The following is a 20,892-nucleotide window of genomic DNA, read 5'->3' as shown; positions in this document are numbered from 1 at the left end:
ACTTAAATATTTTTTGGTAGGGGCAGGGCAAGTTTATGTGTATGAATACAGGGAGTCATCAGTAAACTAAAGTAGATTTGCTACTTCCATGACCTTTTGTGGGTCTGGTAGTTCTGTTTTGCTACTTAATTTTTAAGAACAGGAGTAAAATACTGTGTTACTGATAAATCTTGTGAGCTACCCCTGTCTTTTTGAAACAATTTTTCAATAAATTACTAGTTGGAGTTTAACAAATGGTAAACTAACATGTTCTGATTAATCTGTGAACTTTTCATTCCACTTCTAGAGGTGCAGATTCACACACTGAAATTATTACTGCTTTTGTTTTCTCATTGCAGAATGCAGTAATAGTGGCCTTGTCTTCAAAATCATGGGATGTAGAGACTGCAACAGAATTACTCCTGAGTAACTGAGCCATATAGAGAGAGCTGCTTCTGTATTCCAGCTTGTCCCTTCTGGAGGAGCATCACCATCTGTTATCCTAGGATTCTATATAGATTCTCTTTCAAAACTGGCACTCTTGCCTGATGATGCTGTCTAGGCACTATTGGAGACTGAAAAAAGCGCTCTGTAAATAAAGCTAATTAAACGTCTGTGTAAATTTAAAAAGGGGAAATACTTTAATTTTTTTTCTTACTAAATATTGTAAAAATTCTTTGAGCTCAGCTAAGATAATGGGGAAAAACATGCCTACTTTAGTGTTTAGCAGTGTGACGAAGACTAGCAGGAACTTGCTTCAGGATTTTTATTTAGTAATTCAGAAAGCAACATTTTTGAGTGTTAGTCATCAAAATTGTTGGTGCCACTCATCACAGTTATCTTACGGTTTTTAACATGGATCCTCTGTGCCTGTGGATTGACCTATATTTGCATGCTTGTACTTAATAGACATATTAGGTAGGGTCGCTGAGGAGCACCCTGGAAATACTCATTTGCTTTTGTAACTTTTTTCCTGACAGACTTTCAAGACTTACCCAAAGTTCCAAATGGTGACCTATTCAGAACCATTTTCTTTCTAGCTTATTAATTAATTGGGAAACCTGATTCTCCTCTCCCTGACATCATCCTGCTGTGTTTCATCATCTGTGGGTATTATGTGTGCCATTACAGTAGTCTAGGCTCCCCTTTAAAAATTTATATTTTGAATTATCCGTAATGATTTCATCCATCATGTTTTCTACACAATCATGTGAGGAGTATGCCTCGATACAGCTCAGAAAGATGGAGCTTGTTTCATTTCCTTTTTTCTTGTCTTAAGTAGTTGGAAAATGTTCTTCAGTGCATTCTGGATAATATGATTTCACGGTGTTTGTAGGAGGACAAAGCTGATTCTCCAGCATACTGAGAATGAAAAAAAAATTCTGAGTACTTGATATGATGCAATCAGCTGTTTTTTGCAGCCGTTTTCTAGCTTTATTTTGGGCTTCAATTTAAGGATTGCTTACCAGGTACTTTATTCATCCTTGCTTGCATTTTTCTCTGGTTAACACATGGAGGCTGTGGTGGTGTTTTTACTGTACATACTTCAAATGCATATAAAAGTAGAAGTGTGTTCTCAATTTAGCTTTCTTTTGGATTGATGTTTCTGATAAATTAGAACTGAAATCTTACCTTGGCTTGTACATACAGTCAGTCTTTTTATTTGTATTAAAATGACATTTCATCCTGAGTGCAAAAGCTTGAAAGTTATTAGTTTTGCAACTTCAAACACACTAGCACATCTATTTAAAGAGAACTGTAATGTCTTTGTGAATATGATGCTAACTTTTGAGAATATATCTGACAGGAAGTTCTGAGAAATCCTGAGACTAGAGAGTGGGGATTGTGGATATTGGAGTACTGTATAACTCATCTTTTCTATTATTTTGTTTTGTTGTTGGGGTTTTTTTCTTCTAAACTGTGTACTAATGGGGTGGGGAAATAGATACCTGCTAGTTTTTTTCTAGAGCTATGAAGTTCAAGTTGAAATAGTTTCACACTTCATAGTCTGTTTATAACTTGTATTAGAGGAAATCAGGAACATCATGGTATCTGTTAAATACCTGGAGCATAATGGTAGGGGAACAGAACCTGGAAACGGAGCCGTAGAGACCTGGCTAATTCAGGGATGTTCCCTGTACTGCTCTGCCTGATGTGTCCAAACTTAAAAGAGGGCACAGACAGTAAATACTTGGAACTCATATCAGTGCAATACTAAATGCATTTGCTTAGTCTTTATATTTACTGCTTTTTAAGGTGTAGTCAGTGACCAGTTTTCTTGGGTTTTTTTGAGTTAGTGTAAATCATTTGCAATGATGCCAAAGGAAATGAGTTGTTTTGACTTTCTTTGTATTTATTTATTTTTTTAACAAAAAGCTGCTACTGTCCAGCTGGTTTGCTACATGAAAACCAGGGATGGTAGGAAACTGGCAAAATGCCACTTGTGTTAATCTCAAGTTGCTGTCTTTCTGTTATACAGGCTAAGAACTTCTTGATTACATCAACAGCTTTTTTTTTTTACCCTGGTGGTAAATATGAATTGCTGACTACTTTCCTTTGTTCTTCGCTGCTATTTATCAAAAGAAAGAACTTGGAAATTATTGTTGGGAACATGAAAATTCTCAGTTATGGGCTTCTGAACATGTCTTTTGGCAAGACAAGTCTCCTAAGAACAGGTTTTTCCAACAGTATGTAAAGGCATGAAGGAAGCCGGGGAAAGGGGCAGAGGAAGGAAAGAGGAAATGGTTCTTAGGTGAGCATGGTCACCTCTGAAAGAATGCCCTGTTAAGTTTTACTTCTCTCACAGAGTTACCTCATTTTCTTCTCTACTGCAAAATACTTGTCTTCCCCTCCCCCCTTATATATAAATGTTGAATTCTGGGGTTTGCCCTCCATCCATGTGCTTGGTAGGTAATGCTAGTTCAGGTGCTGGCAGAAAGCTTCTCAAGAAGTGAGCTGGGAAGGAAACGTGACCCAGCATTAAGGAGACACCTGTGGTCTGAAGTCCCTCTGAATTTTGACACGTGACTCCTTTATAAGGAATGTTTTTGTATTCTTGGTAATTATCAGAGTTGAATATAGGGATAATGTTGTATGAGGTTAGTTTAACTGCAGCTGGGGCTGAGCCCTAGGAATTTTGCTTTTAGTGTTAAGTTTACCATTGTGAGTTTGTACATACAAATGGTAGTTCTGTTTTTTGTACCACTGAACGTCGCTGTGTTCAGAGCCCTGTGTGCTCACAGATGTGGGATTGATGTGCAGTGCACTCCAGCTTTGGACCGGGCTGCACATTTACCACTTCCTTACAGCAAGAACACGAACATGGGGACAGGTTCTTTCTAAGTACAAATAAGTCCTGCATTGTCTTCCTCTATTGTGCCAGAATACAGCTTGAAACAATTGTTTTGAAGTCTAAATGGCCCCATTTTTCTAAACAAGGTAATGAAGCTTATGGACTGCCAGAGCGTCCATCGGATTTCACTGCCGAACATTTTAATGTGCATCCAGCAAAGTGCTTTATCCTATCTCCTCCAGTTCCTCCAAAGTACAGCACTGTTCAGAGGTAGAGAAATGCCCTTTCCTGTTAGCAAAAGCCTCTGGTTTCCCATGAGTACCAAAAGCCCTGACTGTATCCCACCCCCGTGCCAAATTCACAGCTTCCTCCCCTTGCTTCTGTGACAAGCTGTGATCTCAGTGTGGCCAACTCCTGCATTTTGGAGACCAACAACTTTGAAACATATCCTTCTGGAAAGAGGTGTCACTATTAATTCTGCATACTCTAGACTTTTTTGTTTGTTTAAAGCTTGCCATAGAGTACATGGGGCCTTGACTATAATTGGTTTGGTAGTATTTATCCCAGCAACTAGGTACTACCAGTGGATGAACAGGTCTTAAGGGTTTTTTTCAATTATCACTGTATTCAGCTGTTTTCCATGTAAATTAGTATTGGAACATTGACATAGGGAATATAGGGGTTTTTTGTTGTTGTTGTCTGAAAGGAGTAATTAAAGACCTAGAAGGAATCTTACTTTGTAACCCTGGATCTGCACTAGATGGTGAGGTAACAGAAACATTTAAACTATGCAAATTTAAGCTTAACAGCTGTGACTCAGAGTAGGCACTTCAGAGTATATGGATTGCTTATGGCATCGGGAAAGGGAGGAGGGGAGCAGGGGGGAAATCAAAACACATGTTTGAGCAAGAGTTCTTGTTTACTGCATTGGTCCTGTGCTGAGGAAGTGTTCTGGTTTTAGAGCAAGGGGAAACCTAACTGTGCATGTCCTGTTTCCTTCCGAAACACCAGCTTAGACTTGGAGGCTTGCCCAAAGGGGAATTGTTAAATAATTTTGCAGAGAAAGTCAGTTTTACTCAGTGTCTGCTGATGAGCAGAGGCAATGAGATGTGGTGTCCTCTCCTGCTCTGGTTTGTTGATGGAGTTGAGTGTGGCCATGATTTGTGACCAGGTGCTTAGTTTCGGATGGTTTTGATGAGCAGTTGGCTCAAGAGACAGCAAAAGTGCATTTCATCATTGTCCATTGCACTACAGAGCTAAAGCCTGGAAGTCAAGATGTTGTTGGGTGCCTAAGGCCTCTTCTGGGAAGCCATATAGATGCTTTCTTGTTACCATCCTCATTTTCCAGGCACAGCTTTCTCCTAGGGTTAGGCAAAAGGGGCAGTCACTTCTTTCTGCTAGTTTTCCGATCTATTCCAAACCTATCAGTGAATGGGTGTAGCTTGCTCTTCCCACTTGTGTTTGTGTCATCAGCTGATGCATCATCAGGCTCACAAGACCAACTGCCGTCAGCGCGTTTGGCTTCTGGCTTGGTTATTCCAGCAGCAGTGCTCTCTTGGCAGCAACTTGACTTCAGATTTCTTCTCACTGGACAAACCCTTGCGAACCATCTGCTCTGTAGTGGGCTGTGCTGTCCTTTCTCTGCTGTTACCTGCTTTGTAGGCATAAAAATAACTACAGGATTGCTCATGGTGCTGAGCCCTTCACCAACAATGTAAGTTCAGGTCCGTGACTCAACAGATGAGGAAATGTACTGTGAAAATGCTGTACTTGTCTTGTTAGTGATTTGCAGCAACTGCTGGTGCTCTGTGCAGTGTTTGAAGGAGGCTGCCATCATAGGAATGCTGATGTCAACTGCTGAAGAACCCTGCTTTTCACTTACCTGTTCCATCCTAAATTCTGACTTTTCTAGTAAATATATATTTACTGGTAAATACTGCAGGAGGTTGATTCTTAAGTACCAGGCTTCCTGTAGAGGAGCAGTGGGGTGGGGGGCTGGAATGCAGCATCAGTGTTTTTTGTCTTGAAAATAAAAATTACACAAACACTTTTGTACACAAATGATTTTTAAAATAAACACACATTTTAAAAGATGTTGATTTTTCACTGGGAATGCTTAACAATAAATACATGTTTCCCTGAAAACAGTTTTCATTTTATTTCTGGCAATTCAGATTTTTCTGAGATTACAGGGTCTACTGCCTCCATGTCAGTAACGAGAGAGAAAGGGATGATCATTTTCATGATCACCTTAAAAGTCTATGAAGAAGAAGATTGTGTAAATATAAGTTGTGTAGTGGAAGGGTGTGTTGCTTGAGCGAGGACTGCCTCATGTGATGGTCTAGGAAATACATGTACAGCTGCAACACCTTGTGTCTCCTTGCAAAGGCTGCATCTGAAGGAAAAAAGCCAGTAACTCTCAGAGGAAAAGGTTCTCTTTGGATTTTCCAGCATTGCTCATGTTCATGTCATCCTTGTGCATTTTAAACTCTTTACCTCATACACATTGCAGTTGGTTCTTGGACAGGCAGGTGACAGACAGCCTGTTGGGTGACAGCACTGCCCTGGTGTTCAGCTGTAGAAGAATCTAGTGGAGATCATGGCTGTGGATTTGCTACCAGTACAAACTATCCACTTTTTTGGCATTAGTCAACATTTGTTAAGTGGAGTAAAGCAGTTGGAAGACAGTGGCTGCACAGCTGAAGCAACGAGCAGTGAGTTTACTGTGGAGCTGGGTGTAAATCTGTTTCAGATCTACGTCCCATCTTCAGGTGTGTGTCTGTCCCTGGGCAGGTTTTGCAGGTTTCCAGGCAGGCTCTGCCAGCTGGGAGAGTGCTGCAGTTTTATGGTGTAAGATGTTTTCTGTCTCACTTGCTGTCATCAGGAGCTCTGTGGTATTGCGGTACCTCATTAGGAGGGATGAGGGAGCACTACCCAGCCCCTCTCTTGTGGGGGGTGGGGGGGCTTCTCTTAGCTTGACATCAATTCAGAGAAATGAAACACAACATATTTTCGGATTCCTGTAGTTAGACTCTGACCTGAGTAACTGAGAGCTGCTTTATACTGAAATACTTGTGAAGTTGTCCAACAGCCTTGTCATTTCTTCCAGCACTCCAAAACTGGAAGTGAGTTCACAGCTGAAATGGACTGATGGTGCTTGCAAGCTTGACTCATCCTGTACTTACTTTTCTGTTTCAGTGGCTGTAATACTGACACAGTTGGCTCTCAGGCGGGTAACTGATACCTCCAGTACAGCAAATCCAGGATTTTAAATTGTTTTTAAGGTCAAGTCTGGATCTGGAGCACCCGTGTCTGGTATAATGTCAAATAAATTACATTGCTTCACTTAGTGGCTGCTTTGTGTTGAAATACATCAAGTCTTCAGGTGGGTTTGTGACATCCTCATCTAAAATAAAGGGCAATCAGCAGGGACGGTGAGGAAGATACGAGTGTGGTGTTGCTGGAGTGGGGAAAGGTGGGAGAGAAGCTGTTCTGTGCTGGTGTTACCTGAGCCACTAGACCGTTTACCAAGCCAAGTCCTCCCTGTCCAGCTGCCTTTGCTTCCAAGTGTGGTGCAGGGCACCTAGAGCGGGTGGGAAAAGGGACAGTGCCCCGTTTTCCCTGCCCTGGTCTATTCCCATCCTCCATCTTTCCCAAAAACCTCTTTTCACAGCTGGCAGTTTAAGAACATGGTGGTGAGCAAAGCTCCTGCTGATCCTGAGAGGTTTGGGAAGTTCCCTGCAGCTGAGCCGTTTCAAGGCAAAGCTGGCTGTCCCTATTTTTAAACACCTACCTGCTGCCCAGGTGCAGAGGTGGGTACGAGGGTGGTTTTCTTGAAGCAGGAACATTTTACTGGTTATAGCCCAAAAAAGTATAAGCCAGTTATGCTCTAAGATGGATTTTGGTTCAAAAACAGACCTAGAACTGGCTGGTCCCATTTCACACTGCAGTCACTCATAACAAAGAGCGAGCACTGGAAAGCATGTAAATCACCACAGCTTTACATCTCCCTCAACATAGGGCTGCAGGACAAACAAGGTGGTGGCCATCACATCTTCACCTTGCTATGAGAAATGGTTGAAGTGGTTTATCTGTGTAGAAAATGCTTTGAAAAGCTGTCAAATAGAATTACAATACCTGATATTTATGGCTTTTACTGTTAAGAGTAAACACTTAAGAAATTAATCCTGTATTATGAACTTCCTAGAGGTGAATGACCTGCTGTAATGGGGGCAAGGGGGAGAAACACTCTCCTTCTTTTGCTTGCCTTGCATGTTGCCCACTATAACTTACTCCACATTCAAGTCCTTCAGTGGTCTGAACCACATCAAAAATGCCAGGGTGAATTGTCTCCGGGCCACACTTACCAGAGGGCAGAACTGTTTGGAAGCAGACACACATGAGCAAAGTAGTTACCAAAAGTTACAATAAGGGGGAAAAAAACAAAGCACAAACCAATCCCAAAAGGTTCTTAAAAGCAAGGAGACAAAGAGTTGTTCTTTGTCCACGTCCCAGCCTGAATCCTGTCCTGAGCTTACGTGTTGTGGGCAGGGCACCCTGCACGTGCTCTGCAGGCAGCACATAACCTCCTGAGAGGAGATTGATGGCTCAGACCCTGCCACCAGCTTGTTTCTGGTTTGGGGGCAGCACTGAGATGAGTGATGCTGAGGAACCTGAATATATACCAAAGTATATGGTATTCTAATTTTTCAGTCATACCACAGGCCAAAATATTTCAAGTGTCCCAGCTTTCCTTGGGGTAGGGTGCAGGACTGTGTGCCAGCTGCCCAGCAGACACTGGCTGGTGCGAGTATGCCGTGCCAAGACAAGCAATCGGATGATTGCCTATGAAGTTTCTAGAGAGCACAGTGACTCCCCACCTGCTTTGCTGCCATTGGACCGAATACCACACTGATTTGGTGCTAAGGAATCCCTGATGGGAGCTGTGGGGCTGGCCACCTTCTGTGATCTGAGTGTGAGATCATGGGTCCACTCTCCTGACTCATGCTGTGCAGCAGGGAAGGGACTGGCTGTCAGCAATCAGCTCTGCTTGTGCACCCAGACTTCCAAGTTCTGCTCCTGAGGAAGTCCAGTCATGTTTGCTGCCTTCCAGAAATAGAGGCAAATCGATCCAGGGAACATCTGGATTAAAAACTCTTAAGGAATGGAAGCTGCTGCTGGCCTTTGAAATTTAAGAGTATTTTACCTTTATGTTTGAGCTTCCCTCTGGCCCTCTGAATATCTGAGGTACTCATCAGCAGGCTGATTCCCTCCTTGTCAGCAATTTAAGGAAGGGAAGGCTTTAAGGGACACACCAAGTGCTGCTGTGCAGGACTTTTGCTACCTGCCTTTTAACACCCTGCTATTCCCTGTGCACCTGTTCCTGCCCAGCGACCTTGGGCAGAGCAGTCACTCTTGTGACCAATGCCTGGTTATCAGCTGTGCACACCTGGCTGGCAAGTAGGTTTCAGACTCCAGCTTTAGTTTAAGCTATTTCCTTTAGCACCGATTTGGGACTTGATTTCGCAGCACAAACAGAACTATCACTGCTGATAAATACCATAATGGAGCACACATGGAAGCAAACTAGGATCCACATGGATGATTTCTTTAAGAAATAAGTTTCCTTGGTGTTGCAAATGGTTGGGGATTCCAAATCTTTCTTTATCTGTAGAGGAGACAGCACCACGAGTTAACTTGACACTCAAGAGCCAGTCTGATGCTGAACTTCACCCCACAATGTGAGCTAAGTATCTAACACCTGGAAGCACTTTTTGGATAAGGTTTTGTTATCAGTTCTAAAACTTAGAGGGCTTGTCGGCATGTGCAGAAAAGGTTTATAATGCATGTTATTTTTCCTGTTTAAGATTGCTCTAGACAACATTATTATTTTACCCCAAACAACTATTCAGATTTAGTTTTGTTGAGTGGTAGAAGTTTAACTTAGTACATTACAAAGTATGTTCTCAGAAGAGCCTTCCTGTCTGACTGTGATGAAAGCCATGCAGCCTAGGCACCAGAGGACACAAAGAAACACAAATAAAAGTATGTCCGGTAAGAAACACAGCCACACTTCTGTGAAGATGGGAACTTAAAGATGGTAAGAACTTAGCTCTAATTATGTAACTGAATGTGAAACCTCAGCACCTTTAAATCCTACACTGGGTAAGTGCCACAAAAACTGGGTTTTATCAGGCTTCCTCTTACTCTCTATTACACATTAACAAATAAGCAAACTCTGAGCATCAGTTCCCTTATTAAAATGAGAGACTCCCCACTCTGATGTAAAATATTTGAAAACTCATATATGGCCAAGTACAACTCCCCCACCACCTTTTCTGGAATAATTTGCCTTCCATTCCCCAATTTTATACTGATTACTCTTCAATAGATTTTATCTTTAAAGCCTGAAAAGCATAAATTATGTACATATAAAAATGACATCTGTGCTTTCTTCTGTATTGGTTATACAGGCTGAGCTGAGCATGGCAGGGGACTGTCCTGCTCTGCACCGGGGTGGCCTCACCTTGAATATTGTGTGCAGTCCTGGACACCATAGTATAAGAAATATTAATAGTATAATTATATATTACTAAGCTATTAGAGAGTGTCCAAGGAGGGCAGCGAAGATGGTGAAGGGCCTTGAGGGGAAGCCGTATGTGGAGCAGCTGAGGTCACTTGGTCTGTTCAGCCTGGAGGAGACTGAGGGGAGACCTCACTGCAGTTTTAACTTCCTTGTGAAGGGAAGATGAAGGGCAGGCACTGATCTCTTCTCTGTGGTGACCAGTGACAGAACCCAAAGCCTGAAGTTGTCAGGGAAGGTTTAGGTTAGATATTAGAAAAAAGGTTCTTCCCCCAGAGAGTGATTGGGCACTGGAAGAGGCTCCCCGGGGAAGTGGTGACAGCACCAAGCCTGACAGGCACATGGTGTGGCTCCTGGGGATGGTCCTGTGCAGGCCAAAGGGTTGGACTTCATCCTTGTGGGTCCCTTTCAACTCAACGTATTCTGTGATTCTGTGAAAGTGATGCAACTGCTCAGTGTTCCCTGGCCTTAGGGGACATTGCTCTGACAGAAAGGTGTCCATTGCTGAGGCAACTCTGACCAAGTACCAGGGCTGCTCTCAGGCCTCTGGCAAGGGAACAGTGGGGGGCAGGCAGCGAAATTCTGTACATAACCTTGTCTGGGACAGTTCTGAAAAGAAACCAGTGGGCCACCAGAAGACTTTTCCCACAGTTTTTGTATGCTGCATTTTGGCTCAGCATAATTTCCTTCATGAATGTACCAACTGCCACTGCTGATAATCACAACATATGGAAGTAACTCAAATGTCCACTTAAAAAAATACAGAAGAAAGAAACTACGTAACTCCATTTGGAGAAAGACAACTGAAACCCCAGCTCTGAGCAGGGAACTGAATCTCCTGAAACCTCTTCATACCTAAATCATTCTATGATGATTCCTTGAGTAACCTGACATTTGAACTAATTATTAACTGAACAAAACAAAAAAAAAGAAAGAAGGAAAAAACCCCCAGCAATTCTCCAGTTCACAAAATCAAAACTTTTGGAAACAAACCTGAGTATTTGCAAGATTTGTGAAGTCCAGATTTCAAATCACTGTTAGAGGCACACCACTAGGTACCAAAACTCACTTCTGAAAGCAATTTTCTTTTCAAGGTAGCACCTAAAAACTTTGAATTAAAACATTTTAAAATTAGTTTAAACCAAAATGCGGTAACTTTTGTGAGAGGGAAGTATTTGACCAGAGCACTAAAAAGAAACTGCACTGTGATCAGTGAATCCCTTTTGTGAGATTTTTTCAGTTTTAGAAATCAGACCCCCAGTGGATGAGTAATTAAATGCTTTTAAAATCTCTTGGTCTGTCCCTGTTAAAAACATTTCAAATCCCTCAAGTGAAAGCATCACAGATTGCTTCAGGAGGAGCTGCATATGCCCCTTAATGCGCTGAGCCTGATCTGCTGTTAGAGAGGAAAAAACAATAAACACTTGATACAAGACTCAGTCATTGTTTGAGACCACACAACCCATTTTAGGAGGACAAGTATGTATGGCCAAACTTCAGGAAGGAAGATTTGGGAAGGGCTCTCCCCACGTGCCCTTCCAGCCTGTGCAGTGGATGTTTTAGGTGAGGCACAGCGTGTGCAGAACTGGCCCCACTGTTTGAGTCCCAAGGTCCATCTGCCACGGCCGAGCGAGCTTGGACAGTGACAGTGAAGTCCTCGGGACTGTCACAGCACTGGGTACTAACCGGGGCTGGCCCTGCTGAGATGTGACAGGATGGGATGGCAGGGAGGCATTGAACTGCCAGGGGACGGTCCCCACTGGGACTCGAACTCACAACCTTGGGATTCAGAGTCCGGAGTGCTCTCCTTTACGCCACGGGACCTCCCTACAGGAGGACAAGTAATCCTGAGCTAATGTCACCAGTATCCAGCTCTGCTATAATGAACCAAGGGATTTCAAAGCAACTTGCAGAAGAGAAATGGGGAACTGAGGCAAATGGGAAACAAAGCCAACTCTTCACCCTCACTCTGCACACCAACCCCCTTTACAGCACAAAGCACTGTAACTTTACCTAAAAAACTTGTCTTTTAAGCTATGTAACTGTCTGCATTACAACTTCTGGCTCCATACAATGTTTCTATGAATGTCCAAGCCCATGCACAGATACAGCCATTAGTCTTCTGTGAAAGAAAAAAGAAAGTTATAAAAAGACTGCCATGTGACACCTAGAAGCGTTTATTTTATGCAACAAACTTAAATATGATCATGTGTACGTAAAAGTGTACACTGTATCTATGCTGAACAATGCCAGGAAACATAATATTGATGCAACAATCTTCTAAAATAAACATTAAAAATGAGCCTGGACAGGAAGACAAAATGCTAAACAGACTTACTTCCAATCAGCACAATGCTTAAAATTGAGAGCAATCCAAACATTTCCAACTTTCCTTACAAAGCTGCCAAAGTCCAACTATTTTTAAAAACTGATTTTTTTTTCTTTACATCAATAATAAAAATCTGGTGACAAACATTATAAAATCAAATGCTGGACTGTCTTTACTCCTTTAAAATTTAGAATATTCCAACAAAACCGCAGGAGTAAAAACACTTAAAAGTGATATATGTTTTTATAAAACAAACATCAATATGTACATTTATTGCAAATTATATTAAACTAAATGGAGGGGGAAATTAAAAAATGAAATGTCTACTTGCAGATTAATAATAATTTTAAGTGATTACTTTCCCACTCTGATAAAAATCAGAAAGCAACATTTATAAAATTGCCACCACATGACTTTTCATAGCAGGGAACTGAAATCTGTACATCTTATTTTTGCAGAAAAGTAGGCAGGCAGAAAGAATTATACATAAAACAGTGTCCAAAAGTAAAGCAAAAAAACATTTTTGTGATTTTTTTTCCCTCTAATCTTGTTTAAAATCCATTCAGTAGACTTCTACCTTTTCTGTGAAACATGGGAATACCTGGCTCTAGGATCATGAATTTTCAATGTCAGTGTAAGGACTTTCTCTGACTTTCTTTAAAAAAAATGCAGCATGAAAATTAATGGTGTAAATACACTTTTAAACTCCAGAATGCAGGAACTGGAACCAAGTGTTAAGCAATTTGCTTAATTATTGACTTTTCATAAAAAAAGTCTCTGGGGAAATAAGTACAGATGCTTTTAGCCTCTTTCTCAAGAGTTTCTGTTTTACATTTCCATTGAGAAGGATTAATTTCATGTGAAAGGGAAGCATAGTTTTCCTTCTGGTTTCAGAGCTGAAAGCTGTGTGTTTTGAAGTAATTTCAGTTCCTGTACAGGAAATTTCTGAATCCTAGTTTTTGCAGAAGCTTGGAGCATGCCTTTAGTTGGCCTTCATTTCCTCCCTTTTCGAGCAAGTTTTCTTTTTACCTTTATGGGGGGAGAAAAGAAAATAGAAGTTAATTGTAAGGACATGGAAATGACAATTGATTCTGCATCAAAATCCTACCAAATACTGTTTACATTGTACATTCTTTAGTGTATCATAGGATTCTTCCAACTCTATCTTGTATCTTCTCAACAATTACATAAGTAACTGAATACAGCTGAAATTCCTTATTGTATAGCACAATATCCTGATAAACTTGGAAATACACAGATGAAATTGTGCATTTTGTAATTAAATAACTGAGCAATGTTTTTTCAGCATAAAGAGAAATACACTTATCCCTTGCTTTCACTGAAATAAGAGAATAAGAACAGTCACTTCTTCTAATTAACTGTAATTACCCAGGTTTATAAAAACAGCCCATCTTACTTCAGAACAAGTACTACTTCAAATGTCTTCCAAGTATTTACAGTAACTAGTACATGTCTACTTAAAAGCAAAAAAATGTATCAGACACAGCTATTTTTACACACATTTTTTCTAGAAGACAGACAAATTTCTTTGATTCCTTACTGTATAAGCTACAATAACAAAACCAGAGAATTGTCCTATATAAGATGCCTGCTACACCTTAAGGAAGCCTCCCTCTGCTATCTCTGTATCCTCAGTATCTTCCTGGCTGCTCCCACAGGCCTTAAAAAGATCCATTGCATTTTGGGAATATTCTGGACTTGAGTCTATCTCCAACAGTGAATCTCCATCACTTCCAAGCACCTGGCTTCTGAAAAATGTTAACAATGTTTTGGTATTTTGTTCAAAAAACACTGAGATATTTATTATATACTTTAAAGATGCTATCTGATACAGGTTTTGTGCTGAAGACTTAAAAGAAATTTGATGTATAAAACAAGCATTGCAAAGCAGTACACAAAGCATTATTACACCCTTGACAGGCTGAACATTTTACTAGTGTATAAACCTTGCTCTGAGAAGAAAAGGTAATTATTTTTGATCAAGGTTCTCTTCAAGATCTTCAACTTACAAAATCTCTAGAAAGAAACTATTCCAATTATTCTTTCATCCTTTAGATTAATTTGTGATTTTTTCACAGCACATTGGTTTGCTGATCTTATTGTTCTGCCACTTTGGACACTTTTGCATTGAAGTTACTGATGGATCAGATCCAGCAAAACAAACTTCCCAGTGTTTTGCATATTTATGATTTGCTTATATGGGAAATCAAATCAACATATTTAAACACTAGACTATAAAACAATAAATTATCATTTAAGAGCTGTTCTGTAGTTTATGCAGTTCCAAATTTTGATTCTGATTTACTTAAAACAGATACTAAAATCCAGTTAATATTAAATAAGCACAGACCCAAAATACCAGTTACAGTCAGAATTGCAATATTTTTCTGTTTGTTAAGGATAGTCAGTTTTCAAGCCTTTGCTATCACTGAAGTGAAGCAGAGCAGAGAACCCCAATGCCTGTGTACCTGGCACTAATGAATGCACTGAAACACCCTCAACTCTTAATTCTTTTACACAGCAATGCATAAGGGGAGGCAGCAACTGACAATAAATAAAATTTGGAGAACACATTTAAGTTTACCCTGTTCTGATCAAACACATTCATTTCTCCAATCCCAGCTGCCCTCCCCTGCTTACTTTGAAAATTAGAACTCAACGACACATGGTGGAGCACAGTGTCCATTTTGGTTTATTTGTACCCTGAGCTCTGCTAGGTCTGTTACAATTCTAAACGCAGGGTGTCTCTTGAGACAGCCAAGGCCCACCCCCACCCACGTATTTCATGATGTATTTATTTTTACCTCTGCAGGTCAATCTGTCTCTGTGCTGCTGCTGGCTTTTTTGCTGTGTCTTGCTGTTTTGGTGCTTTGGCATTACCTGCCTCCAAACTCCCTGGACTTTCCTGACTGGCTGCTGCCCTCTTCCTTCCCCTGACAGGTGGTTTGTTTGTCTCCTCGTTTTTTGCAGTGGTACCCTGAGGTTCCGGTTTGGTTGGTCGCCCTCTTCTGGTTTTTGCTGCCAGTGACGGGCCTGTTTCATCTACACTTTTTTCTTCTGTTTTTTGATGAATATTCTCAGTTCCAGATGCTGTTGCTGTTCTTTTTTTCCCACGTTCAGTGCTGTTTCCTTGTGTTGCCTGATCAGAATTAATCTCCTAGAAAATGAAAGCCATGAATGTGAAGGAAAAAAGATTCCTAAAAGGAAATTGAAATTGTGACCTCCCTCCAACAGAAATATGAATTTTCAAAATTTTTGTTAAGTGTTCTTTTAAAAACACATCACATGGTCTTAGACTTAGTATGAAGTTTTTTACTAGATAGGATTTGGGACATTATTCTTGCAAAAAGATTTTCTACACTGTCTGTAATGTTAATATCTGCAGCCAATGAACCTTTTAGTGGCTTAAGAGAGAGGTTACAGTCAAACAGCTCCTCCCATGATGGTTTTTCTGAACAAGCTTCTTTTACTGTCTCTCCATCAAAAGACAGGAGAGAACTGAGGAGCAAAAGTAGTGATTCCAACACAGCAAATTATATTTACTTCAATATGTGAAAATTTTGAGACCAACAGTCAGTAATGGTGCAGATTACCAAAATCCTAAATGCTGGTTAAAAAACAGCAAGACTTGCAGGGAATAAACGAAGTAAGACCAAGCCATAAATGAAACTTCTTGTCTTTAATTCTTTGTCATGCCTGAATAGGTATGGCCTGCATACATTTTTTTCTCAATATGCTGAACAAGGTAATGGAGGTGATTAAATACCATGAAGTCGTGTCTGTACATGTGAAACAGAAAGGGTGGTGGCAATGACATCTCTGCACAGAGCAGTATTCATATGGAAACAAACAGGAAGGAACTGGATGCTAAGCCTTCATCTGAACACTGACTTTCAAAACAGCCGAGAAGGGGTAGAGAAAAGGGTACTGAAGAAATACAGCCAGGATGATACAGCAATTTCAAACAAACCAATTAACATCACTCACTATTCTAAGTGTAGTGTATGAATCATGGACTTTTTTATTAAATATTGTGCCATTATTTTTTAAGTGTTCAAATGAGTCAGGCAGTCTGTAATCTTTATTCCTGTTCTAGCAGCCTCATAGCAGACATTTACAATTACTATTCATAAGAACTTCACAAATAACCACTCTCTGAAATTTCCAACTTCAAGAACCTAGAAAGCATTTTGAAGATTTACTTTATATATGCTTTGCCTAACTTTTCTGTGTGATGACATAAATCCAAAATACCTGGTTATTACTCTGATTTAATCTAATAAAAAGAGACTGAGCAGATATTTAACCTTTTAAAATGCATTCAGCATAAACCATCGATGTATCCCTATATTATTACAGAAGTCTATCTTGAATCACCAACTTAATCTAGGTTGGAAATGATCTTTGGAAATCATCTTGTCAAACTCTGTTGAAAGGAGGCCCTCAGGGGTTACCAGGGCTGTTCACAAGCCAAGCTGTTAACAGCAACATTCCACCATTTTTCCAGGCAGCCTATACCAGCATCACAAGGTAGGGGTTTTTTTAATGTTTGAGGTTTTTTTCACCACCTTTTGCATCCAGATACAATTTGCCCTGAAACAACTTCTGCCTGTAGCCTTTTGTCCAGCCAGCACGCAGTCTTGAGAAGAACACTTTCATCTTTCCATAAATACTTTTTAGATATTGAAATACTGACTGATCCTCTCCAAGGCTTCTCTTCTCTAGGCTGAACAAACCCAACACCCAACCTTTCTTCACAACTTCTCCAAGCCTTTATCACGTTGGTGGCCCCCTGCCAAGCCTTCTCCAGTTTTTCACTATCTGTGTCAGACTGGGGAGGACACCATTTTCCAGACACAACATTCCAGGCAGGGTGGAATAGCTGTGTCCCTCACTCTGCTGGCTGTGCTGGCTGTCCCTCCCTGCTGCCAGGCTACACTGCTGGCTGTCCCTGCCCTCCCTGCTGCCAGGGCACACTGCTGGCTCATGAGCTGGCTGTCCCTCCCTGCTGCCAGGGCACACTGCTGGCTCACAGGCTGGCTGTCCCTGCCCTCCCTGCTGCCAGGGCACACTGCTGGCTCATGAGCTGGCTGTCCCTCCCTGCTGCCAGGGCACACTGCTGGCTCACAGGCTGGCTGTCCCTGCCCTCCCTGCTGCCAGGGCACACTGCTGGCTCATGAGCTGGCTGTCCCTCCCTGCTGCCAGGGCACACTGCTGGCTCACAGGCTGGCTGTCCCTGCCCTCCCTGCTGCCAGGGCACACTGCTGGCTGTCCCTGCCCTCCCTGCTGCCAGGGCACACTGCTGGCTCACAGGCTGGCTGTCCCTGCCCTCCCTGCTGCCAGGGCACACTGCTGGCTCACAGGCTGGCTGTCCCTGCCCTCCCTCCTGCCAGGGCACACTGCTGGCTCACAGGCTGGCTGTCCCTGCCCTCCCTGCTGCCAGGGCACACTGCTGGCTCACAGGCTGGCTGTCCCTGCCCGCCCTCCTGCTCATGGGCTGGGTGTCCACTGGGGATGGTGCGCCAGGTGCTTCCCAGCCACCCCACTCTTCAGCCAGGCACATCCAGCAAGCTCAACAGCTGCTTGAGATTAATCTATCCCAGCTGCAGGACTCAACTGTGTTAAACTTCGTGCTATTGAACATTTTGTAAGTTAAAAAATAATTATTTACACACGTTGTTCCCTCTCTACTGAAAGGGATGAGAAGCATAAAAATATTTTTAGAAGTTTAAGTAACATTTTAGTTGTGATGCAATCCAAAAGTCAGATGCTTTTTCATGCCACAGAACCACCTGACATTTTTCTGGCAGTATCTTCAATTAAAGCTACTACAGGTGTGAACCTTCACTCTGAATCCCAGCCTTACTCATACTGGAAAACGTAGAATAAAGGTGGAATACTTAGGAATTTTAGAAAAGATGAATGCAGCCCATCCACATTATTAATTACTCTGGATAAAACAAACAGCAGTTTTAAAAGGACAGACTCCTCTATTAGGCTAGAAAACTGATAGAACTATATGAAATGAAGCTGGACATTACGAGTTCCTCAGAGACCACCTGAAGTGATGTGTACGAATAAACCCCCAGTGCCAAGCTTATTAAAAAACATACAGTCCACAAAATCCCCAGACATACCTTGTTTTTCACAGGTTCTGTCTTTGCTGGTGTGACTGAAATAATCCTCACAGGATTTTCATCATTTTCACTGACCCCAGTTTCAGAGATATCTGAACTTTGTTCCCTGGTAGCACAATTGAATACAAAATAAAACCAAAATACAGAAAAGAAAGATATTTGGAATTATTTAAAAAAAGGAGGGTTGGGGGGGCAGGAATTACTGCAAACTGCCTAAATTAGTTTTAAAAAAATGAATTTGCTGGAGTCCACACTTAGATTTTCTTTCACAGAAGTGGGAAAGGTCTGAAAGGAACTGGCTAGTCATTGAGCCAAATCCCTTATTACAGACACACCAGTATATAATGCCTTTTGCAAACCTAAGACTAGAGCTCTAAAAGAGACTGTGTTCTTTTTCCAGATAGAAAATGATGATACTGGAAAAGGTAGTGAAGAAGAATAAACACCAACAGTGCTAAAACTTCAAGTTAATTTACACAAACATATAATAGTTTTAAAACCAAAATAATTAAAAAAAAAACAAGACTATTACACAATATATATCATGCACCCTCACAGAACAAATTCTGTAAGGAGTTACACTTCCCTTTGGCCTTATGAATTGCACCAACTAGAGCTGACTTTTCTGCTTTCTTTAACGCTTTATCTTAGCCAGGTAACCAACTCTATATCCAACAAGCTTAAAGTTTGAAAGTGTAAACTGTTTCTCCAGATTTACAACAAATTTTAAAACTCTGGATCCACATAAAAATAATGCTTGCTAAAAGAAACACTGAATATTGCAACCATATTTTGCATCTTTCTACGGAGATCCTGGTCTGCTTCGGCAAGTGCTTTTGAATTATTCTCAATCTTAAATAGGTCAGAATATTTAATCTACAAAGTTTACATCAAAAAAGCTTCTTGTTACCCATCAGGATTAATCCTAATTTTTATACTTCAAAAATATGTGAGTTGCAAAATCTGTTTAGTATTAATCATGGCAGATCTCTTCAATTAATTGGAGTATTAACTACCAGAATTTCAGGCAGTGCAGTGTCTCCTCTGTGGTATTATATGCAATTATATGGGAAGGCACAGATAAACCCTATATTGAATTTTTGTCTTCTAGAAAAACCCCCAAACCAAAACATCCTCAACCCCACAGAGGAACCAAAAAGCTAACATGGAGACTTTACCTATTGAGAACTACTACATTTTTTTAAAACCAAATCATCTCCTGCCCTAAAACCTGCAAGCACAGTGGAGCACATGAAGTAAAGAGCCTCCATGAAGTAAAGAGCTGATGAGAGAAATTTCCAACTCCTGTACCTTGATCTGTTTCCTGCAGGAGAGCTCAGCTCAGAGTTTACACTGCTTCCAGTCTCTGATCCTGTAGTTCTGATATATGGTCTCCTTCCAGTTGCAGATAATGGTTTGTTTACTGTACCTAATACACCAGTTGGTTTTGGCTGGAAGAAAACATTTAGATCTTAAAAAATGGAAATTTCAGATATATATTTAATTTTTAAAATATTTTGAGTATTTTAAAATACTTTTTCTGGATTAACAGTCTTGATCACAATTTCGTAAGTTTAAAGCTACAGACATCATCTTTATTTAAAAAACACTGTCATCCCAATTCTATTTCTTGCAATTTAACAGCACTTCATCAACTGCCTTGCTCTCTCTCATGCTTTGAAGGGATAGCAGCTGGAAAGTCTCAACAAAAGCCAACATGTTAGGTAATATTAGAACTGAGAGCTTCTGGGTAAGGATGAAGGGGAAAGCAAATAAAGAGGATATTGTTGTGATAGTCTACTATCAACCACCCAGCCAGGACACCACCCCCAATGAATAATTCTACAAGGAATTACAGGATCTTTCTGGATCAACTGCCTTTGCCCTGTATGTGGGGACAGCAGACTTTGGACTGCTCTAAGGTCTTCTGGGAATCTGCTCTTGAAGGTACTGGGATCCATGAATAGTGGCCACTTTTTAAGAATTATCTCTTCAAAGTGCAGGAGCAGGCAGTTCCGAAGCACAGAAGTCAAGTGAGGCAGAAGGCCAGCCTGGCTGAGCAGGCATCTTCTGGAACTAAGGCAGAAAAGGAAAGGGTACAGCCTTTGGAAGCAAGGACAGACAACGTGGGAGCACTACAGAGATACTGTTCACCAGTGTGGGGAGAAATTCATGTGGTGAAAACTTGATTAGAGTTCAAGTTGGCCAGCATTGTGAAGGACACAAAAAGGGCTTTTTAGAACACGTTAACAGCAGAAGGAGGGTCAGAGATAACACTGGGCCATTACTTGATGAGGCTGGTCACCTCACAAGGTGACAAAGGTGACCATCCTTGCCTCTGTCTTCAGCACTGATGATGGGCCCAGGGACCCCCAGAGTGCTGTGTTACAAGACTGTCTGAGGGGAATGATGAACAACCCATTCCCTCGGCTGTTCCTCATAACACTTGTGCTCTAGACCCTTCACTTGCTTTGTTGTTATCCTTTCCACATGCAGTAAACTGAGCTACTAAGTAACTGAGCAAATAAATTATTATAAGAATATTATGTTT

General features: G+C 41.2%; 2 protein-coding genes across 4 annotated transcripts in view; one reads left to right on the top strand and one right to left on the bottom strand.

Moving 5' to 3' along the window:
* Positions 1-6,620, top strand: part of UBE2K (ubiquitin conjugating enzyme E2 K) — a 47,698-nt gene extending 41,078 nt beyond the window's left edge. For both annotated transcript variants that reach the window (XM_071556612.1, XM_071556613.1), the window contains one exon: positions 339-6,620. In XM_071556612.1, the coding sequence (XP_071412713.1) occupies positions 339-413 (75 nt within the window). In that variant the 3' untranslated portion in view covers positions 414-6,620. The remainder of the gene's footprint in view (positions 1-338) is intronic.
* Positions 6,621-12,013: 5,393 nt separating this feature from the next.
* PDS5A (PDS5 cohesin associated factor A) overlaps positions 12,014-20,892 on the bottom strand; it is an 82,071-nt gene continuing 73,192 nt past the window's right edge. The window contains exons 30-34 of one of the 2 annotated variants that reach the window (XM_071556610.1): positions 19,653-19,792; positions 18,342-18,447; positions 15,009-15,361; positions 13,802-13,952; positions 12,014-13,212 (exon numbers count right to left, since the gene is read on the bottom strand). In XM_071556610.1, the coding sequence (XP_071412711.1) occupies positions 13,177-13,212; positions 13,802-13,952; positions 15,009-15,361; positions 18,342-18,447; positions 19,653-19,792 (786 nt within the window). In that variant the 3' untranslated portion in view covers positions 12,014-13,176. The remainder of the gene's footprint in view (positions 13,213-13,801; positions 13,953-15,008; positions 15,362-18,341; positions 18,448-19,652; positions 19,793-20,892) is intronic. The other variant, XM_071556611.1, reaches the window with a different exon arrangement.

This window comes from Pithys albifrons, chromosome 5 (genome assembly GCF_047495875.1).
Source record: "Pithys albifrons albifrons isolate INPA30051 chromosome 5, PitAlb_v1, whole genome shotgun sequence".
Taxonomy (NCBI): domain Eukaryota; kingdom Metazoa; phylum Chordata; class Aves; order Passeriformes; family Thamnophilidae; genus Pithys; species Pithys albifrons.
The sequence above is the reverse complement of the archived record's forward strand: the minus strand, read 5'-3'. Positions and strand labels throughout refer to the sequence as shown.